Here is a 23,399-nt window from a genome sequence, read left to right on the forward strand (position 1 = left end):
CAGACGATTCTGCACTAGAATATGTATAGAAATTCTAGATATATGTATAAATGTTCAGTCTAGACGCGAATATACAAGTTGCTATTTGAAAATAATGTATAGCCACAATAATTAAATTTTGACTTTTTAAACCGCGATATCTCCAAAAGTTACAGTCACAGACTAAAAATTTATATGATGTTAGATTCGTCATACGAATCTGCACTAGAATGTGTATAGACATTCTAGATATATGTGTAAATGTTTAGTCTAGACGCGTGTATACAAACTGCTATTGGGAAATGATGTATAGTTACAATTATCAGAGTTTGATTATATAAACCGCGATATCTCCAAAAGTTACAGTCACAGACTAAAAATTTATATGCCATTAGATTCGTCAGACGATTCTGCACTAGAATATGTATAGACATTTTAGATATATGTATAAATGTTTATTCTAGACGCGAGTATACAAGTTGCAATTGGAAAATAATGTATAGCCACAATAATCAAAGTTTGATGTTATAAACCGCGATATCTCCATAAATTACAGTGACAGACTAAAAATTTATATGCCATTAGATTCGTCAGACGATTCTGCACTAGAATATGTATATTTGAAAAAATATATTTGAAACAAACTTATTATACCATTTTTAAAAGAGGTTCTTAGAATATCCATTTAATAAATATTTATTGTATGTTTGTTCTGTTTCATTTTCTGTATTTTTTTTCATTGTAATTTTTGATAATATTTTCTCTATCTCCATTTTAAAGACATTTTCTTTAATTGTTAACAAACAGTATGATATATAATTAATAGATTTTTTAACATTACATAACTGTTCATACTTACAAAATTGATATTTTTATCTGCTCTTGTAATTGTTTTGTCCAGATAATTAATTTCTTTATTTTTTTCAGATTCTATTTCAAATTGAATATTTTTGTGTAATTTATTGGCATATTCATTTATCTTCTCTGCTGAATTATATCTGTATTAGAAACCTAGAAAATATCTTTAACATATCAGGCATAAAATTGCACATCGTAAAAATTGCAATTTTCCTATCAATCTGGGACATACACATTTCTGCTAATTTAGGTCCTAAAACTGACCCCATCAGTATTCCATCTTCTAGCGTGTAAAATGTATTTAAAACACTAATCAAATTTATCTTCGCAAATAACTTTTTTAAAGTTTTTATATATTCAGGAACTCTACCTATTTAATGCTTGTTTAATAATAATTAGTGTTGTAACGAATAGTGTATTCGGCCAGGAGCGTGGCCGAATATTTGGCCAAACTATTCGGCTTGATTAACGCATGTATGAAAATTGGCGTGCAAACCGCATTATGGCAAGGACCCTGCTCTCTATTGCCCGCTGTCACTATGCTTCTCCAATCGTGTTAATTTTTGACAGTTGTAGCGGGCAGACATGAGCGTCATGGCAGTATGTGATAAACGATGATATCAAATGTGGATAACAATGAAATGACCTACACGTGTAAATAATGGAAAAAGAACAGAGAAGGACCGTGAAGTGAAAATAAATATGAAATTGAGTTGATAACATAATTCGAACAAGTTGAGGCAGCTTATTGCCGCAAAGTTTGCGGCCATCAATGCCAAACAATTGTTGTCATAGACTTCGGAAAGCTAAATGCTTGTAATGATAGTCACGGGCGAAAGCCTGGAGTTGTTCGGGCTACCAAACTGTCTCGAATCTGTGAAATCATAACTGTGACATATATCGACGTCCTATCTGTCTGTTTTCTCCGTTATCACCAGGCTATGAGTCACGTATTTGTAAAATGGGAAATCTATGACGGAAAAGTGATGAATCGAAAGTATTGTGAGCACGTATTATGATGTATGCATAGGCATATGTGGACTAGAGAGATAGAGGAAAGAGAAAGGAAAGAGCAAAGACGAACGCTTAAAAAGAAGGATGGGCAGGATCAGACCCTCAGATGTGTGACGATTCTCGAACGAATAGGTGTGTACGTGAGCTGATCTTTGTAATTATAAATTGTGAATACAAGTGACTAATATTATTTTTTTTATTTATTTTGTGCATGTTATAAGTTATAAATAAATATAAACAAACAACACCAACCTGATAACATTAAATCTAAATACCAAAATGATTAATTTACTGTGTTTTCGTTATTTCTTACTCCTGTTTTTAGGTATTCGGTATTCGGCCGAATAGTGATTAAATATTTGGTATTTGGCCGAATAGCGAAAAATAGGCTGAATACTGAATAGTAACCGAATATTCGTTACATCACTAATAATAATAAGTTTAATGGAAGGATACATTGATTTAATCTCCAACCTCATTATTTGATATGATGGATGTATTTTTTTTTAATAATCTGTTGATCTAGGTATCTCCTTTTCAGCAATATTAACTATAATAAGAACACACCTGAATTCTATTTGCAGAGTTTTTTCTCTTTATTTCAAATGTTTTCAGCCTATTTGGATAGGCCATCTTCAGGTTTTCATTCATCGTTCCAAAATGGAATCATTTGTTCGAATTTTATTTTGATTTGAATTTTTGAAATGTGTTAACAACTTTTTGTATATTACATAAATAAACAAAATAAATAAAATATGTCACTAAACGTGCTAGATATTAGCAAAAATTAAATAAAAATTTACATGCGTTTAAAATATAACTTCCTATAACCTCCAGTTCCTATTTTATGGATTATTAAAACCCATACATTTTTCGATTTTGTATTTCCATGCTGTTGGTAATGCATTTGCATCTTTTGCATTTAGACAGCGGTTCCTCATTTTACTTCTGTATATCTCTATTTTTTCCATTTCCATCACAATGGACGGTGAGTGCATCGTTCTTATGATTTTTGCTTCATCCCATTTGCTTCCCACGGGAAATACTCATGGGAATTTTAGGAAAATAAATATCGGGTTAAGAGGATTTTTAACCAAAATACCAGTATAAAAATTACAAACAACAATTAACACCTCAATACTACTTCCAGCAGTCAAAAGATTTTAATAATTTAACGTTTTCGGCCGTCTTTTAGAGGCCCTCCTCAGGATGAAACATTAAAAAAACATTTTTTTTTAATGTTTTATCTTGAGGAGGGCCTCTAAAAGACGGCCGAAAATGTTAGATTATTAAAATCTTTTGACTGCTAGAAGTAGTATTGAGGTGTTAATTGTTGTTTGTAGTATATTGTTCCAGTTTAAGTGTGTTAGTTTTTTGTCTGGTATAAAAATTAATTACCGGTAAATTTACCGGGGTATAATTTTTCTAATTTACCAGTATACCAGTTACTGGTAATGCAATCACTAGTATGTACGTATGACACACTCATATTTTTCAATGATTTCCGTCTTCAATTCAATCATGTTTCTGGCCTTCTTTGAAGGGCTGCTGGCTCTGGAAACTTTCTTTGGTCCCATGATGGAGCTAAAAGGAAAGGAAAGCAATGGAATTGTTTGGCTAGATGTGCAGGATAATGCTCACACACTCACTTTTTCACTTTGTAATATTCTTTATTTATAGAAGCCTCGGCACCGCTAGGCATCACCGAGGTGAAGTACATAAATTAATAACATTATTTATATTGGTTGTAATTTATACATAGTTTTATGCATAGAATAATTTCAAGTTACAAATAAATTTGGTATTTACATAGATTATTGAACGACAATTCTTTTGATCAATCATTAAAACTATACATATAATAAACAGTTAACAAAATTGCAAGTGTAGAATTATCTAAGTTACAAATATACCGGGTACAGTAGCCAATCAAAAACTTGGCACCTACACGAAGATATGCTTCATGTTTACAACTGGTAAATATGAACAGTTTTGTCTGGAGGACAGCTGTTTGTAGTACACTTTACCTTACCATAGTCCTTTTGAAATACATATTGACAAGTTCTTTAAATACTTGAGACAGTTTTTTATCATTTATTAGAACATTCAAGTTGCAAGGCCAGGAAATGTCTGTAGGCAGGGAAACAATGATGTTCTGGCGCTTGTCATCTAACATGGGACACTGTAGTAAGTAGTGTTTGACACCGTCTGGAACGCCACAAATTTCACAGTTTTCTTCTGATGACTTGTTGAACCTGTAGAGATAGCTCTGGAACCTACCGTGCCCCATATAGAATTGGGTAATATTATGTCCAATGTCATGACTGATGAAAGTTGAAACTATGGGAAAAAAGTCCCTCGTTATGCTACTATTGTTAACATCCCATTTGTGCTGCCAAATGGTCAGTGCATTTTCTTTGAGTCGCCGGATTATATAGCTGTGAGGCATTGCTGTGTAACTTGGATTGCAGTTAGCAGTTGAAGCACAGCGAGCCAGATCGTCTGCTCGTTCATTCCCGTAGACACCGGTATGACCTCTTACCCAGATGATTGCAAAACTGTTATAGTTTTTAGATATATCTTGCAAGATTTGGTTAACGATGGGGTGGCGCCAATTGTAGTTACAGATCGATTGTACTGACGAACTAGAGTCCGTGAAGAGATTAATATTAACTCCTTTGTAGTTGTCGTTACACCACCTTATAGCAGAGAGAATAGCCCAAAGTTCCGCCTGATAAACAGAGCAGAAGTTGTCTAGCTTGTCCGAGGAGTTATGGACTTCATTATTATCATGATAGGCAACGAAGGCACAGCCTACCTCTTCTTCCTGCTTCGAGCCATCCGTGAAAATAGTAAGAGTTTGGTCTGGAATTGTAGAACCTGTAGAATCTTCATTGTAGAACCTGTAGATTGTAGTTGGTCTGGCCAAGGGTTGGTTGCAATAAAAGGCCAGTCCTGTGGTGCTAGGCCATGTTTACAGTGAAGATTTTGTTCAATGTTTTCAAAAACCTCGTTATTAATATTTATATTAATGCCTTGTCTCATTTTCCATCTTTGTGAAGCTATTTCAATGTCCTGCACAATTGGCAATTTTCCTGCGATAACCTGCATGGCTGCTGTTGAAGTGGTAGAGTATGCTCTGCATATTCTAAGTAGTGCTTTTCGCTGGGCGCTTTGAAGTTTTCTGTCTATGTGGACCTGACCCAGGCCCTCGGCCCAAACTGGGGCCGCATAGGAAATCATAGGCGAAAATACAGAATCGTAAATCACGCTCATGATTTGGGGACTCAGACCCCATTTCGTCTTTGCCACCTTTGACATTGTGTTAAAGAGCAGGTTAGTTTTATTGCAGATATTCTTCACATGGGAGAGCCAACTTAGCTTATGGTGTAGAGCAGGGCTTCTTAATCTTTTTTTATTCACGACCCCATTTATGACTGTGATATTTTTCGCGACCAAAAAAAAAAATCTAAAATAAAAATATATACAAATTTGCAAAAACAATAATGGTGTACTACCACAGTTCACTCTTGCGTTACAATGCAACAGAGACAACTGAATACACTGAATAGTGACAACACTACACTAGTTCACACTAGTGTTGCTGAATTGTTGTCTCGCTGCATCAGAAGTGACACAAAGCGTGCCATTTTCAAACTCTCACAAATTATTTTTAATATTTTGCATTAAAATCTTGCAACCCCAAAATTTCGCTAAGCGACCCATAGTTTAAGAAGCCCTGGTGTAGAGTAATACCTAAGTATTTCAGAGTTTGTACCACTCTAACGCTGGTACATCCCATTTTTATTGTTGGGACTCTTCTGTACAAGTGTGGTGCTTTGGGCCTAGTAAAAATAATCCCTTTGGTCTTATTCAGGTTGAATTCTAACTTATTCCTTTTACCCCATTGCAGGATTTTCTCAAGCACATCATTGGCCTTCTTTTCCAGTTCAGCCCGGGAGAAAGCCGTCACCAACACCATGGCGTCATCCGCATAGGCCACTGTCCACACATTCATTCATTCATTTATTCATTCAATCTTTATTTAAGTACAATAGTACATCCCTGACCCCGCATGTAGCATTATCAGGGTAGATATACAGATAAATATTACAATTACAGATAAAATTTCAATACAATTAAATATATGAAGGAGAAAAGAGAGTGAACAATACAATTGAATATACATAAATTACAAACCCACAGAGAATCAACATACACACAAATTGTGTGTAGGAAACTGTGGGAAGCAGGCAACACCTGTGCCTAAAAGCAATAACGATGTTAATGGTATACTTAATGATGCAGATCCACTTTGTGAGCTGCAAAAGATTGTTGAATATAAATAAAATACAGGTAAAAAAATACAGTCAATAAAATTATTAACAAATGAGTGAAAAATATAAACAACACTATTCGTGTGTAGAACATTCACCCCAAAAGGAAATCAAGAAATCGTGACAAACTTTTCGCATGCAGAAACTAGACAAGGAAGGTTTGTACACTAGATCAGCAGCACACTACAATTAGCATGCAGAATATAATCTGGAAATAATAGAAGCTCTGTAATTACAATAAGTTGGACAGCTTTTGTCCATGGCATTATGATCAGTTGTGTTCACATGTTTTCCAATACAATTAGTGCACTTTGGTGCCTCCTCTTTATTTTTGCAATCTTTGAAAAGGTGATAGCCACCGCAATGGCTACAAATAGAATTCTGGGAAGAACAGTTATTGGCGAAGTGACCAAATTTAAGGCACTTAAAGCACTGATAAATAGGAATGTAATCAAAAATTGAGCATCTGCTCCACTCAATAAATACTTTTCTTTTTTCCATAAAAATTCCTCTTATTTTAGGGGATAGCTCCAGCACCCAGGACTGTAATTCAGGGTCTCTTTGTTTAATCTGAAAGCGGATGGCTACCTCTTCTTCAAATTGCTTAAATTCATAAGTATTAGTAAGCTCGACGTTTTGTTCATAAATGCACTTGCCCAAATTTTCTCTCTTTATTGTAATTGGAACATTCACTATTTTAACAAGGGGGCGCCGACTTTTCCCAATTTTACTACTTAACTCAGGAACCAATTTCACGTTACATTGTAGGACTTGTAGATCTTCCTCATTCTCAACATTAACTGCTAAACCTCCATTTCTAATACTTCTGATGTTATTGATACCCACACCCATCTCTATGGGAGAGGTTCTTTTTAACAGAATTTCTTTTGTTTTCTCTGAACTATCTTTGTTATTGTTGTTATAGATAAGTAAAGTATGTTTATTTTTTCTAGGTTTCAGGGTAGGTTTGTTATCTTTAGTAGCTCTCTTCACCACATCACTGTAACTAGGAACAGGAGAACAATTCAATTTACCCAGGTTTTCAGTGAATATTTTCTCTATTTGATCTTTAAAGCTTTCAAGTTTATCATCATATTTATCCTCTTGTATTTTAGAAATCTCCAAGATATCATCTTTTCTAGCCAGTTTAGTGAGAGTCTGCTCCAGAATATTAGTCATGCAACTTTTTTTTATTTTCTCAACAGCCAAATTAATGACCTCTGTAAACTGTTTCGCAATATGTCGAACCGAATCCTTAGCGCCCAACTTACAACTATAATTATTGGTACAATATCTCTTTAAGTCGTCCAACAAATCATTTGATTGACTCGTAAATTCTTCAACTAAACTTTCAGACATTTTAATTAAACAGCAAAGTAAATCTAAAGTTCCAATAAATACAACCTTAATAAAACGTTAACACTTTCTATTCCGTTAAAATCCGGCGCCGAGCAGTCTGTTGTCAAAAGCCGTTGGAGACCGTTGGGGTCAATGACTCAAACGTCCAGTAAGAACAAGCTTCTTAAATAAAAACTACAATCACTTAAAAACTAAAGCAGATTTCTAAACAGAATTTTCACAGGATGTGTCCAGAAAAGTCTACTGTTCGATAAACACAAATTAATTGGGGGATGGAAGAAAACTGACCCGATGTGGGCCTCTAAGTTCCACAAGTGTAACCCTTATTATCCAAAAAACTAATGGGCCAATTCCAACCAAACTTGGGTGGCCTACTCACCACAGGTCAGTGGTTCCATTGACGTCATCATTTCCGGGAAATCGATCTTTAATCATCCGGTAAGTCGATCCGTAAATTTTGTACTTTAGTTAAACCATATTTCAGAAAAAAATGGGTCCACAATAAAATTTTTATATCCACAGAGTCACCACAAAAAGATCAATCAGGTAATACACAAAATATCGCATTAAAATCACTTTAAGACATCAAGAACTCAAAAAATCCAGGAGCTCAACTTTTACACTGCACTCTGCTTCACGGAACAGTCCACTGTTCCCACTGTCCACACAATGAGAAACAACGCCACACTGAGCAATAGAACACATGGGTCACTCTTTAGTCACAAAATTAGCAGCGAGGTCATGTGAGTACGCCGATGAAATCTGAGGCAAAAGACAAAAACTGAGACAAATTTTTCATGGAAAAAATCTACAAAAACTAAAACTGACCATAACTGAATTCAATGAAAACTGAGATATTACTGTATTTTTGATCTGAAATTAGTAGTGTCTTATCCCTGTACATTATACTTTTCTTGATAACAAAAGAGTCATGCTGGTCATTTATGTAATTCTATTTAGGGGAAATTTTTGAATTGAAATCATGTACTTACAGTCTAGACTGCAAGTTCATATATAGTTAATTGGGCCTCCTGTGCATAAGCTTTCCATATCTGGTCTTGACTTTTATCTATCTAGCATTGTTATTGAGATTAAGGAAGGACTGGCCAACTTTATAGGTCTATAATTTTTTCAAATTGCAACCCAATTACAGAATGCATATTCTCAAACAACCCTATTAATTAATTAATTAATTAAATTGTGCTAAGGAATAATACACAGCATCCATACCAATCATTACATTATTTTATCAACCATATGTACCAGGGGTATAAGCTTAAATCCGCTGTTTGCTAATAGATGGCGTAAGCGAGCGTATTAAGTTACCATGACGACGCCATGTTGGTTTTTTAATGATTTTGACGTCTGTCAACATTAATCAGTGCACATCATCAGATATTTCATAAAACAACATATATTTTTTTCTTTGTAATCATGTCTACTTTCGTGCCAGAAAAAGAGCATATGCGGGAAGCTTTGCTTTTCTGCTTTAATTTGAAGAAATCGGCTGCCGAAGTACATCGAATGCTTGTGGAGGCTTATGGCGACAGAGCTTTATCGGAAACCACGTGCAGAGATTGGTTTCGTCAGTTCAAAGATGGAAATTTTTATCTGAGTGACAAGAAGCGTGAAAATCGGCCCAGGAAGGTTGAGGACCATCAACTGCAGGCTCTTTTGGATGAGGACGATACCCAATTGCAAAAAATGCTTGCCGAGCAATTGGGTGTTACTTAACCAGCCATTTCCATGCGTCTACGTGCCATGGGAAAGATTCAGAAGATCGGAAAATGGGTGCCGCATGAATTGAACGATAGGCAGATGTAGCGATGCCAAAACACATGCGAAATCTTGCTCGCCAGACAAAAAAGAAAGTCGTTTCTGCATCGATTGTAACTGGCAATGAGAAATGGATATATTTTGAGAATCTTAAACGCAAGAAATCGTGGGTTGATCCAGGCAAACCATCAACATCTTTCCCAAGGCCAAATCGCTTTGGACGGAAGACAATGCTGTGCATTTGGTGGGATCAGCAGGGTATTGTCAACTATCATCTGTTGAAACCTGGTGAAACTGTCAAAGTTCACCGCTACCACCAACAACTGATCAAATTGCACTGTGCTCTGCGTGAAAAAAGGCTGGATTATCAGCAAAGACACGACAAGCTGATTTTCCTCCACGACAATGCACTATCTCATGTGTCAACATTGGTCCGAAACTACTTGGAGACACTCAACTGGGAGGTGCTACCCCATCCTGCTTATTCACCAGACCTGGCCCCTTCCGACTATCACCTCTTTTCATCGATGGGCCACGCACTTGCTGAGCGGCACTTCGATTCTTACGAAGACGTCCGAAAATGGCTTGATGAGTGGTTTGCCTCGAAAGAGAAGAAATTTTTTTGGCATAGTATCCACACATTGCCCGAGAGATGGAACAAATGTGTCACTAGTGAGGGAAAGTACCGTATTTTTACGAGTATAAGTCGCACCTTTTTTACTACTTTTTGGGGCTCAAAATCATGGTGCGTTTTATACTCGACAGGTAACCATTTTTACAGTGAAATTATCTACAGTAGTGGTCCACTCTAGGGACCACTACTGTGCAGTGATCCGTTAAGCACATGGTCCCTCAACCGAATGGCTAGAGTACCTAGATTATTAGAATAGAGACACACGAGTCATTGCCGCCATGTTCTGTCAACTGTCATTGTGTGACCTCTGAGTTTACATTAAGAAATGACGATTATTTCAGTTTAACAAAGGTATCGATTCATCCATCCATCATATTCTTGAATAAAAAAAACGAATAAAATGCATCCGTCATATTCTTGAATAAAAAACAAATAAAATGCAATCGCCATTAAAAAAGTTTTTTTTTAAATTTTCTGTCTCAAAATAGGAGTGCGTCTTATACTCGACAGCGACTTATACTCGTAAAAATATGGTACTTTGAATAAATTTGTTTTTACTTTCTAAGAAAAAAATGTGTGTTTTTCTGACTAAAAAACAGCGGATTTAAGCTTATACACCTATGTATAATATAAAAGCAGTGATGTAAACAATATTCTTTATTTATTTATTTGTTTATTTATTTGATCTTTAAAGTCACACCTCGTCCTATATATGAGGTCATCTTATATGCAGGTAAATACAGTATATTTGTCCTTAGCAAAATATTATATTTTTAGGGCATTTTCATAAACGTTTTTACTTTATCGAAAAATAACAATATTTGTTTTAATGAAATTCTGATACTGGCTATACAATGTACAGTATTTTACAATTTCAAATATTTCATTTTTCAGATATTTCAAATTTCTTAAAATTTAGTTTTAAGAAAACTGATAATTCTCTTGAGAATTATGTAATACATTACAAAATTATTCAAAATTAACTTAAATTAAATGTACACATTTAATAAATAAGTTTCAATATTCCATTTTCTTCAAAATATGTAGCACAACATTTTACATCCAATTATATAGATAAGTGTTCTGCAACCAGTGTGCTGTCACACAGTGAAAGGTGTTACATGAACTTTTACATATTCTGTTAATTTCACGTTTTATTTATGTATTTTTATCACAGTTGTTGTGTTTCTTAAGCTTGTATTTCATTCTCTGTTGCAGCATTGATGAAATAAGATGATGATTGTTTATTTTTTATTACAAGCCACGCATTTTTATGTATTCTAAGAAATTATATGTAAAATAAATTTGCTCACAGGTGTTGATGTCTGTTTAATAATAATAATAATAATAGGTTAGTGGCATTATGTAATTCTATTAATAGTATCATATCATACATTTTTGAGGGAAATAACATTTTAGTGTGCCGCAAGTAGAAAAACGTTGTGGAACACTGATATAGATGAATCAATTGCTTCTGTATTAAATATACAGTATGTAATGTTCACAAGGAACCAGGGCTGTGGAGTCACGTAAAAATCTACCGACTCCGACTTGGACTTTTCCTTGCCATCCGACTCCAACTCCAACCAGGGGCGGACTTGTTACCGAAAGAAACCCAGAAATTCTGATGTCATTGCGTGACCTCAGAATAAAAGATTCAATAAATAGAGTTGTAATAAAGATAGAGCATAGAAACTTTTTATTCCAAAGCTAAAAGACTCCTCTAAGAAATATATAAATATGTATTCGATAATTTTTACTTTTCCAGCTGTTATATATAACAGAGGGAAAGTGTAGCACTCGGTCAAAAAATGACCCCTCCCAAATTTTTGCATTTTTGGACTCGGGAATACCTTGAAATTTCGAGATATGCAAAAGATTTGAGGTTTTTTCTTATGTGTGGATGTTAGACTGTGTGGGAGGGGCATGATTTTGTTCACCCCATTTGAAGCCTAATAATTTCTGTGGTCAGAGTGGTCGGAATCGGAGTCAGATGGTTTAACACAGGAGTTAGTTATTAAGTGTTAAAGTGGTTGAACTAAATCGTGTCCCCATATACATTCTAACATCTTAGGTGAGAACATCTTAATGGGTTTTACTGTACTATCATAAAATGGCTAAAATGCTTACTTTGAGGGTAGAGACGAGTTTTATTTTATTTTTTTTTAATTTTGAATGCTAATAACGAGTAAAATATTCATTAAGAGATATGACACATGACCACTTTTATGTCTTCACCCTGTCGACCTTTAATTAAGAACCAAAATTTAATAGTATTAATGCCCCTTTATACGCAAGCCACAGCACCACATTTTGTTTCTTAAACTTTACCCATTCTGAGATATTGTTTAATATCTCAGAACAGAAAAAAAGAAATTAAACAAATTAGATGCCAACAGACACGCACGAATTTTTTCCCTTTACTGACTTTTTTGAGTGGTTCGGGAGGTCTCCAAATTTGTAGATTTGCAAAAAAAGAACTTGGCGGGTCAAATTTGACACGGTTCCAATATTTTTCCGTTTTATATACATAACAAGTTGGTAAGTAAAAAGGAGTCGGAGTCGGCGGATTTTTTGACGACTCCGGCTAAAACACCAAAACTCCACGACTCCGACTCCGACTCCGACTCCACAGCCCTGCAAGGAACTGAAGATGACTTTTCCCAATACAACAGAAAAATATTAATGGATCCAATAAAACTAAAATTAAAATACAAAATATGAATGATGGTGGGCAATATTTTATAAACAAAAATAAATCATTCTATTACTGAAGGATTAAGACCCTAGCATTGTGTATTAGTTTAGTAAATACACCACCTTACTCCCTCGTAACACTTTCTAATGAATACCTGCATATCCGTCTACCCATGTCTATATTACATAACTGAATTTGGAGCTGTTCATAAGTTATGAAAAATGATTTAAGAGTACTGTATAAATGTATTATGTACTTACAGAAGTTGTCTGAAAATAGAGGACTATCTATGTTAGCAAAACTAACGAATTAAATTATCATCAGATCGTTATAGAAAGTAACCGTTGATCAGTATGATTTGAACTGTGGAATTTCACTTAGTTATCCTTAGAATGACTTAGAAATCTATTCTTTTATTTCTGATGATTTGGTAATGTAACTTATATCTAGTTAAAGATCTTTTTCTCTGTTTAAAAATCTCTCTCTATAAACATTAAAACCTTATATTTAACATTTAACATTGTTGGCCAAGCATTTTATTGGAACAATCTATTGTGATTGACTGCTCAATCATAGAATTATTTTTATCAAGCATGAAGAATACATTTGTAATTTTTATGGGATTGTTAAAGTTTTGTGAAACAAAAAGGAGCAAAACTTGATTTCCACAGTGAATGGAATAAAATACTTTATGGTTAAAGATAAACAGTTTTAGTGTCTGTACTGAGAAAAAGATGAAATAAATATAACTATATTTTGCAGTATAATTTTATGAGTGAGTTAAATTTTTATAAGGGAATAAAAATGAGATGGTTTCCTTTATTTCATGAGTGAAATCTTACTAATTTTGGGGTAAGAAAATCAAATATGACAAAGAAAAATTTTTGGTACTTGTGAATCTTTATCCCAGATGGTGGCGCCGCCCTGGCGACCAACATCTCAACTAGTACTTGTATCCCCTCGAAACAAATTAACTCGACCAGTTGACCTTTCAACAGACACGTGTTTTCCAAACCTTTGTGAGAAAGAAAAAAATGTCTTCATTATACGATTTGCCACGCACCGAAGAAGAATCTGTATTATTTTTTCAAGAAAAAGGTATTTTACCTAGTGCTCGAATATGTAAAAATGGGCATGAAATGAAATTAAATATATCTAAAGGCGTTTGGAGATGCACCATAAGTAGCTGTGATGTAATGATAAGCATCCGTTCTAATAATTGGTTTAGCGGATCACGGATACCATTTTTAACGGCGGTAAGATTTATTTACCATTGGACGGAGGAAGTTACATCTATAAAGTGGTGTCGAAAACATCTAAATATTTGCGACAAAACAACTATAGACTGGAATAGTTTTTTGAGGGAGGTATGTTTTTTACATTTGTTGAAACAACCGAACAGGCGAATAGGCGGTCCCGGAAAAATCGTGGAAATCGACGAAACGCTTTTCACAAGGCGAAAAAGCAACGCTGGATGGGTTCTTCCACAACAGTGGATATTCGGCGGAATATGCCGAAAAACTGGTGATTGTTTTCTCGTTCCAGTTCCTAATAGAGAAGCAACCACACTAATGACAAAAATCGTGGAGCACATTGAACAAGAATCAACAATTTATTCTGACTGTTGGCGAGCTTACAAGACGGATGAATTAGAAAGAGCAGGTTACAGTCATTTTACTGTAAACCATAAATATAATTTCGTTGATCCAACAACGGGTGCTCACACTCAAAACATTGAAAGATTGTGGGGCTCCGCTAAGTGGCGCAACAAAAAACAACGAGGCACGGCTCGCCATCATCTGGAGTCTTACCTTGCAGAGTTTATGTGGAAAAAGTCATTGGGACAAGGAAATGCTTTTGAAAACATATTAAAAGCAATCGCGGAAATATGGCAGCCGCAAACTATATGCCAGTAATATGGAATTATGTAAACGGCTATGTAGACATGTAATATACTTTAAAATAAACGATAATTTAAACTAATTTAATTGTTTGTTAACTTTTTCTTAAAATTATTGCAAAGTTTTAATTAACAACGTTGAAATAACAAAACTAAGTTGATAACACGTGTGTTGGTAGGTTAGCCAGCCGAGTTAATTTGTTTCGAGGGGATACAGGTACTAGTTGAGATGTTGGTCGCCAGGGCGGCGCCACCATCTGGGATAAAGATTCACAAGTACCAAATTTTTATTAGTTCTAGTTTCTGTGATATGAATGGGTGGCAGTATGTCATTTTAATAGCTTAAGAAAAAATAAATACATTTTAATTACATATGCTAACAACATTGAAAGTGCTTTTGAATTTTTTTTTTAATTACAGTTAATTTGTAAGTTTGCTGACCTGGTGGAGATAGGGGACCTAAAATCCCACTTCTCGGCACCAGTGTAAGTTCGCCGACTTCCAGGGGTTATCGTTAATCCCACGTCAGGATGATCTAGGGTTATTCGAGTGTGGGTGTGGCGGAGGAGACACGGATGACAAGAATCTCACAAAAACCCATTTATTTTAAACATAAAAGTAAATTTACACTAAGGAACAAAAATGTTCTTTATACAATTGGAGGTTCGAATTGTCAAAGGTGTTTCTAATGTTGCTCGAAGGAAGGCCCCGGGGCAATGGCAGGTGTGGAGATTCGTCAGTCGGTGTCGGTGGTCTGAGTCCATAGTCACAGGTTACAAGTTGGGCACAACAGGTGGAAAACTGCTTTTGCGCGTTGACTAACCGTGTGCAGTTGCACATTTCAGGAAGTGAGTTTGTCCTTGAAGATCGGGGATTATATCAATCTCCGTTCTATGGTTTGTTTTCTTCTGATTGGCTCTACGTCCTGTTTTTCTCGCTCCCTGATTGGTCCCTCGTCTGTCCCTAAGCAAAAGACAATTCCTGTTCGAGTCACCAGAAAGATCCGCTTCGAAGAATCTACTTGGCACCATCCATTACTCTGAATGCAAAATGTTGATGGAACTTTGGAACTTGTGCTCATATTTACACCATTGTTGTATAGTCTGTGATGTTTTTGAAATTTAACGACACAACGCAATGTCCCTTTTTATCATTAACCTTTCCCCTTTTCAAAATTTCTGTTCAATTATTTGTATACAAGTGACTTGTCAAAGGTCCATCTCTACTGGAGGTCATTCGTTTACAATTATTAATCATTTATAATTATTGCATTCTGTTTACATCAATAGCGTTTTTTTTTCTCTCGTTGCAGTTTCATATGACTAGCACAACTAATCTGATCTTTGATCGGCTTTTAACAATAGGTGATTTTTTTTTCTAGTTTCGTTTTACCAAATTACTATAATAAATCTTTAATATCAACCTGTTTTTGGAACCTCACACATTCTAAGAGTTCTAAATTGATGGAAGAATACCTGGCAGGTGGTTCAGTGTCAAGAGAATTATATGGTGACTTCATGAGATCGTTTTCTTTTGGTTTGCCTCTTATAAGTGAGTTTGGTGCATCCCTACACACAGACTATCAGTAATTTGCAAGCATTGCTTCATTCCACTGGCCCTGATATCTTTGTTCCATTATAGAAGTATCCTGGTGGAATCTTTCTCCATGTTCATCACTGACAGCTCCACAACTAGGAGGGAAAAAGTCTAAGTGGGAGTGGAGAAAATGAATTTTAAAGGACGTAGTGCATCTGAATTGATGGTATTTTTCAAGAAGTACTGTCACTGAGTGTAGTTATTGTCTCTTTTGTTGCCTAAGAATCTACGAATCTCACTTTAAGGCTTCCCAAGCTTCTTTTTCTTTTCCCTCCAAAACTCAGTCAAATGCAGGATCCTTTACAAGTTGTCAAATTTGTGGCCCAACAAAAATACCTTCCTTAACCTTTGCATCGCTCAATCTAGGAAAGTTGTTTTTTAAGTACTTAAATGCCTGTCCTTCCTGGTTCATACCTTTGACAAAAGTTTTCATTAAACCCAGCTTGAAATGAAGGAGTGGAAGAACATCTTTTGGGTCCACGAGAGGCTCGGCAATGACATTTTTCTTGGTAGAGTCAATATTTCTTGCAGGCCAGTCCACTTGAACGTAATGTGATTTCCTATCCCTATTGTCCTACATACACAAAAAGCAACAGTATTTAGTGTACCCCAGTTGCATTCCTAAGAGTACATCGATGACTTTTAGATCACTACAGATTTTCCACTTGTGTTCAGCATATTTGATTGAATCGAGGAGAGCTGTCATGTTTGCATATGTCTCTGCCATGTGAGCAGCATGACCAACAGGAATAGACGGAAGATGGTTGTCATTGTGAAGTAAACCAGCTTTCAAACTGAGCCTGGAGGAGTCTATGAATAGCCTCCATTCACTTGGATCATGGTTTAAACATTTCATCAAGCCATTAACATCACAGTAAACAACCACAGATCTTTCTGACATTCTCTGTACTGCGAGACCCTGACATCACATTGGAGAATATTCCATTGCTGTAGTCTTGACCCTAGAAGTTCCGCCTTATTCTTTGACAAGTCTAGGTCTCGAATGAGATCACTCGATTCCACTTGACTCAGTCTGTGTGGTGTATCATCTTTTACCTCAAAATCCTGGAATGTGGAAGGCTTGTTGGGTTCTTCTTCTCCCATACTTTCTTTATTTTTAATTTAAAGCTCATAATGTTGGGATGGAGTAGGAACTGGTAAACTATCTGAATGTGGAATAGGTCCAGTAGCAGATGGAAGATTTGGGTATTGAACTGTTCCTTTTTTATTCATTGACAATCCTGCCTTTATAGGTGGAGTCAAGCAGAAATAGCAGTCATCCGTATGGTTTGTAGGCTTTTGCTAAACCATAGGCACAGCAAAAGCCATAGATCGCTTTTTATTTTTCATCCATTCTCATAGTATAACTGAACAAGAGTTGCAACATATATGTGGAGCCCATGACTTATCCTGGTCCCTTACCGTCAAATAATGGTGATAGGCAATCTTTACGGGAGGTGTCAGATTGCGTTTCTGTGACAGAAATGTTATTTCACCATAAATATAAAAAAAATTGTTCATTAAATTTACACATTTTCGTGGCATTTTGGAATAACCAGTATTACACTTCAAAAGCACTCCATAACCAGGAATTCTGTAAAAAGAAAAACAGAAGCAATATTAAACTCAGAGTCATAACTACATTTTTATGTTTATAACCTACAAACATATGGAGAATGTTGTGCTATGTCAGTTGAGAGGTGTGACAACTCCCAAAAAATAAATTTTTCCCAAAATACAATTGACATGTCACTGTATCTCCTCCAAAGCAAGAGCTAATTGGTTATTTTTATGGTGATTTTTGAATTCAGAAGATGGAAATACATAAGAATATGCTAATTTTGAGCCCAAAACATTTTCATTGTTGTACAGTGTTATTGGTAAATTTGACTCATGAAAGTAGATCCACATCTGTTATAAAGTTGGCTAAGCATGCAATAGAATACCATTTAAATAGTTTAATATGTGAATTTTATGATTTAGAAACTGTACATATCTTAATAATAATATTTTATATGTTAAGATTTATTGTCTATAATTATTCTGATTTTAATTTGTTAAATTTATATTTACCTTGCAATGTATCCGTTCCGAAACTGAGATAGTATCATGAAAATGTCGTAAGGTGAATCAACTTTTCCCATACGATTACATGTTAAACCAAATAACTCGTTCCAACGCGAAAAACATACTCAAATTAAAGCCAAGTAATACATTAAAAAAAATAACTGTAGTAAGGAAAACAAATGAAAAATGCGAACTAATGTAACGTCGTATGGTGAGTTTTTGTTCGTATCGTGGAGCAAAAATATGTTCGAATTTCATGTCGTATCCTGAAAATTTCGTATGCTGGGACGTTCGTATCCTGAGGTACCACTGTAATTATTATTTTTTTCTGTTCTCAGTAAGCGAAATTATACAAATCCTTTCTCATTTAGATTAAAATTTATTTATGGATTTAAAATCACAAAGTACATGTTATGAGATATTCATCTTTGCTGAAGTAATTTATTATAGTATTAATTATCATATTTTTTCTAGTTAAAAAATATTGTGGAAGCCAAGAGTATTTTCCAACAAGTTGCCTGTGCCTTGGCCGTGGCTGAGGAGGCCATAGAATTTGAACATAGAGATCTGCACTGGGGTAACATCTTGATAGCTCCCACGATACAGACAACGATAGATTACGTCCTGAGGGATGACAGATTTACCATGACGACTTCTGGTATATTAGTTACCATCATTGATTTTACACTTTCTTATCTGAGAAAAGGTAAATATAGTTTTATTATGATAATGGTTATAATTTCTCAGAAGAAAATTCAAAACATGTTATTTAGATAAAGAAATTGAGTCTTTCTTAAAAGAGTTACATCAATTTATTTCAAAATTACAAATTGGTAATTCTAATATAATTTTGTGAAATATGTAATCAATTTAAATGTACTGTACATGAAGAAAGAAAGTAATATAATATTCTGTTGTATGTTTTACATTTTTAACAGTATGCAAGATAACATTGTATATGAATGTAACATTCTTATGTCATAATTAAATATTGCATTTATGAGTGAATTGTTGTTATTGAATGACTTTCACCTGGTAAATATCAACTGACTTATGAAAAGTAGTAGTAATTTTTAAATTTTGTATTATTTTAAGTTTATAAAACACTATATTCAATAACAAAATATTGATAGATTAAACTAGTTTGTCAGTTAATATTAAAGTTAAAACACTTAAAATGTGTCAATAGAAGACAAAAAGGAAGTCTGGAACTTTATTTAACTTATAGACATTCATTTAAAAGCTCTGACAGTAAAGTTTTTAACTTTTACATATACATTATACAATAATCATCAGCAATAACAAGATGACTGCTCTTTTTGCATGTGATTTTTGTTAAAAATTGGCAGTGCCATTCATTGAATTAATAATTTTTAAATGAATTAATTTCATAAGCAGATACTCTTGATGATTGTCTATTGAGCTGAAAATCACATACTTTCACATATAAATAAATCAGAGACTGTGAATATTTTAACCTTACTGCTGAACAATGTTCTTGAAAATAACCAGAAAATGTATAGTTATGGCCAGTTTTATTAGGGTCTTTTTCTACAAATTATATGTACAGTTTTATCCTGTTTAATAACAGAAAACAAAAATAATTCTTTTGTATAAATTTGAAGTCTAAAATTTCATTCTCTTAATAAAGGAAAGTGTAAGTCTTTACTTTTAAATTGGAGTTTTAAAACATGGAGTACATCAGATGTTTTATTTCAGCACTTCCAAACCAGGGAGGTACTGTATGTGAAAAAAAAAATTAATAATGGCAGATGTAGGATACTATAAGAACATTTGGATTCTGCATTGAGGACTTTGGCAATGTCGTGGTATTTGATGCCTTGTTTTAAGTAAAAATATAATTATACTTTTATTACATTTATCTGTGTCCTTCCTCCAATGCTTTTTGATTTAAAAAAAAATTTTTGTAATGTAATTGTACGGCTCTCTATAATTGACCAAAGTCGCCACTGTTTGTCTAACACACAAAATAAAACTTAGGAAAATGGGCTGCCAAGGAGTGCGCAACTCAAAAAAGGTTGGGAGCTGCAAATTTATCTCATGAACTTGATCTGTTTTATTTTTGAGAAGTAAGCCATGTCTGAAAAGACACTTTCTACCTCTATTCTAGTTGCTTTTATGATCAATTTAGCTTTGTGCATCTTCTCCATTTTCACTTCTGAACAGGCAGGTTCGAAATCTGTTCATTATCTCGTGGTCTAAGTTTTTATTCTCATTAGGTTCAGCATAAAGTTTTACCACAGTTTTTGGGTCATCTGTTGGAGTAAAGGAGGAAAAGACTCAGTCTTCAAAAGTGAATCTTTTTTTCATTTATCCCAACAAATAGCATACTAGAGTAACAGCTTTATTTTGATGTCTTAGTGACTATGGTTTCAAAAGATGCTGTTGTAACTGAAGAGCTTTGAAATTTTCCTTACTTTCAAGCTTTGATAATTTGAATTTGTTTTTTATGAGAAATGTATAATTTATTGTGAGCTCTAATATATTTTTGTGTATGTTATGTTTGTTGAGTTTACTGATAAGATATTCACTGTCCGATTTAGCTGTATAGCTTGTTTTAGTCTGCATGTGTGTCACAATGTAATTCAACCTTAAGGTTTGGACTGTTTAATCTCAATATATTTAATTTTTGAGAAAGAAATTATTAAAAATAACTTTAATATTGATTATCACTTGCTTGATTTTGCAAGAAATTAAAAATGTATTTCATTCAGTAAAAATTTCAGAAAATGACATTAAATAGTTTTGAAGGAAAAATAGTTAATAGTTGATAATTGAATTATTTTTTGTTATTTTCTTCTAGATGGATGCACAATATTCACCAACTTAGCTGATGATGATTCTTTGTTTACGGGAGAAGGAGATTATCAGTTTGATATATACAGGTTAATGAAAGAAAACAATGGGTAAGGTTTTAGTATATTTACATTTAAACTGTGAACAATAACTGACATACAATTGCTTTGTATAGAAACAAATGGGACACATTTAGTCCATACAGTAATGTCCTGTGGTTACATTATCTTTTGGAAAAACTTCTTAAGGAGAAGACGTATCGCAACGTGAAATCCCATAAATCTGTACGGATTCAATTGCAAAAATGGCAGAAGAGCATTTTTAAATATAGGTCGGCCACAGACTTTGTCACAAATTCAGACTTTTTGAAGGCTATAGAAAAATAAAAGTATTGTTAAAATTTATCTGTCTGTAGAAAAGTGTAAAATACCTGATCTAGAATTGAATGTAAAATATTTTTGATAAAATAAATTTATTTATTTTTGAGAGTTATTTTCTTACAACATTCATACATTTCATAGAGAGATATTTCATAGAATTCATTTTGTTTTGAGATCCACAGTGACCTTCNTAAAATACCTGATCTAGAATTGAATGTAAAATATTTTTGATAAAATAAATTTATTTATTTTTGAGAGTTATTTTCTTACAACATTCATACATTTCATAGAGAGATATTTCATAGAATTCATTTTGTTTTGAGATCCACAGTGACCTTCCATTGTTACCATAGAAAAAGTCTAGTGTTACAACAAAAGGGTATCACATTAATAGCAACAATTAACTACTAAACATCTACACACACTATATTCCTGTGTGAAACTTGACTGTTTATCACTGAAATGGACTGGGCATCAGATAATTATTTCATTAGCATGTCCTAATGAAAGGACCAGAATTTGCAGTTGTTATTTATTATTATTTTCTTATACTTGAAATTTTACAATTCTGTTTTATCTATACTAATATTATAAAGTGGTAATGTTTGTAAGTAAGTAAGTTTGGATGTAGCGGGTAATCTCCGAAACTACTCATCCGATTTCAAAAGTTCTTTCACCAATATTTAGAATGGAACTTCGAGGTGGACATGGGCTGTATATTATTCCGTTAAACATTCATATAAGTTAAAAGATATCATCTAGGGTTAAGGCTTTTATGTCCAACAGATGGCGCTACGAGTACGACGCCCTAAGTTTGCTTTTATGTGAGGATGAACTAAAGCGGATCATCTATCCATCTATATAAATAAAAGTGTAATGTTCGTTTGTTCCTGCCGATTCCTTTGAAATGTTGGCACGACGCTGCATTCGAATACGCACGTGTTTTTATATAATATACGTGTCGAAATTCCCCCCACTGAAGGGAGATGATTAGGATTAAGGCTTACCGTAAAGTACTCTGCTTCTATTTATACTATTTTAGATGTGGGTTTTTGCGTTTTAATAGGGTACGTCAACACTAAGAAGGGATTTTTCGATATTCCCCCGCGGAGGAGAGGGACAGGATTGAGGCTTACCGTGAAGAACTTGGCTTCTATTATACTATTTCAGATGTGGTTTTTTGTGTTTTTGATTGCGTTTTAATAGGGTACGTCAACAGAATGTACAGTAAAAAAAATTTTTTCGAAAAATTCCCCCCCACGGGGGAAGCGTTATACACTTATAACAGATACATTTTGAGCCACAACAACACGTGGCGGGATCTGCTAGTTATCTATACTTTTGGGACAGCCAAAAGTATATTTTTGTTGTTAGATTACTAATAAAATGATTTTTGATAATTTTAAAGTGAATGTAATTTGAATATACAAATGAAATCATTGGCATTTCTCTTAAATTCCTAACAATTCTGAAAAGTAGTAAAATGTTGTATAATCTATACTTTTGGGACACACTGAGAAATAGCCTACTTGACATTTGTGAAAAATGAAGGCATTAAAGTACAGAAATTCAACAAAATTAATAGAATACAGCTGTTATGTTACTTCCTCTGATATACTGTATATAACAGAGTATGGCAATCAGTCAAAAATGAGCCTCCAAAATTTTTCTGTTTTGGACTTGGGACCTTAAACCAAAATTCTTTCATTTTTCGACGTTTCATCTGTATGTATGGATGTGTATAAGATTTTGATCACTGACTTTGAAGCTTAATAAATTTTATATTTATTGTTTTTATGGGAAAATGTTTCGGATTTCATTATTAAAATAATTTGAATATCAAACTCAGCTTCTTTTAATACATTTAATAAAACATGTAACACCTTATAACACTGAGAATATTTATTAAATCACAAACGTTTTCAGCCTAATGGAATAGGCCATCATCGGGTGACAGGCTATCGAACAAATTTGAAAATTGTGT

General features: G+C 34.1%; 3 protein-coding genes across 3 annotated transcripts; 2 read left to right on the top strand and 1 right to left on the bottom strand.

The window, feature by feature from the left end:
- Nucleotides 1–6,377: 6,377 nt before the first annotated feature.
- LOC111641916 lies at nt 6,378–7,547 on the bottom strand. The gene has a single exon (XM_023388166.1). It carries the CDS (start codon nt 7,545–7,547, stop codon nt 6,378–6,380), a length of 1,170 nt encoding a protein of 389 aa, XP_023243934.1.
- Nucleotides 7,548–13,689: 6,142 nt separating this feature from the next.
- LOC111641917 lies at nt 13,690–14,758 on the top strand. Its single transcript, XM_023388167.1, has one exon. It carries the CDS (start codon nt 13,690–13,692, stop codon nt 14,569–14,571), a length of 882 nt encoding a protein of 293 aa, XP_023243935.1. The 3' UTR covers nt 14,572–14,758.
- A 2,527-nt stretch (nt 14,759–17,285) lies between these two features.
- On the top strand, nt 17,286–21,421 carry LOC111641918 (serine/threonine-protein kinase haspin-like). Its single transcript, XM_023388168.1, has 5 exons — nt 17,286–17,308; nt 17,405–17,438; nt 18,693–18,924; nt 21,043–21,145; nt 21,211–21,421. Exons 1-5 carry the CDS (start codon nt 17,286–17,288, stop codon nt 21,419–21,421), a joined length of 603 nt encoding a protein of 200 aa, XP_023243936.1.
- The last annotated feature ends 1,978 nt before the right edge of the window (nt 21,422–23,399 follow it).

The sequence above is a fragment of the Centruroides sculpturatus genome, unplaced genomic scaffold (genome assembly GCF_000671375.1).
Source record: "Centruroides sculpturatus isolate CEXI.00-Female unplaced genomic scaffold, Cexi_2.0 scaffold1282, whole genome shotgun sequence".
NCBI lineage: Eukaryota > Metazoa > Arthropoda > Arachnida > Scorpiones > Buthidae > Centruroides > Centruroides sculpturatus.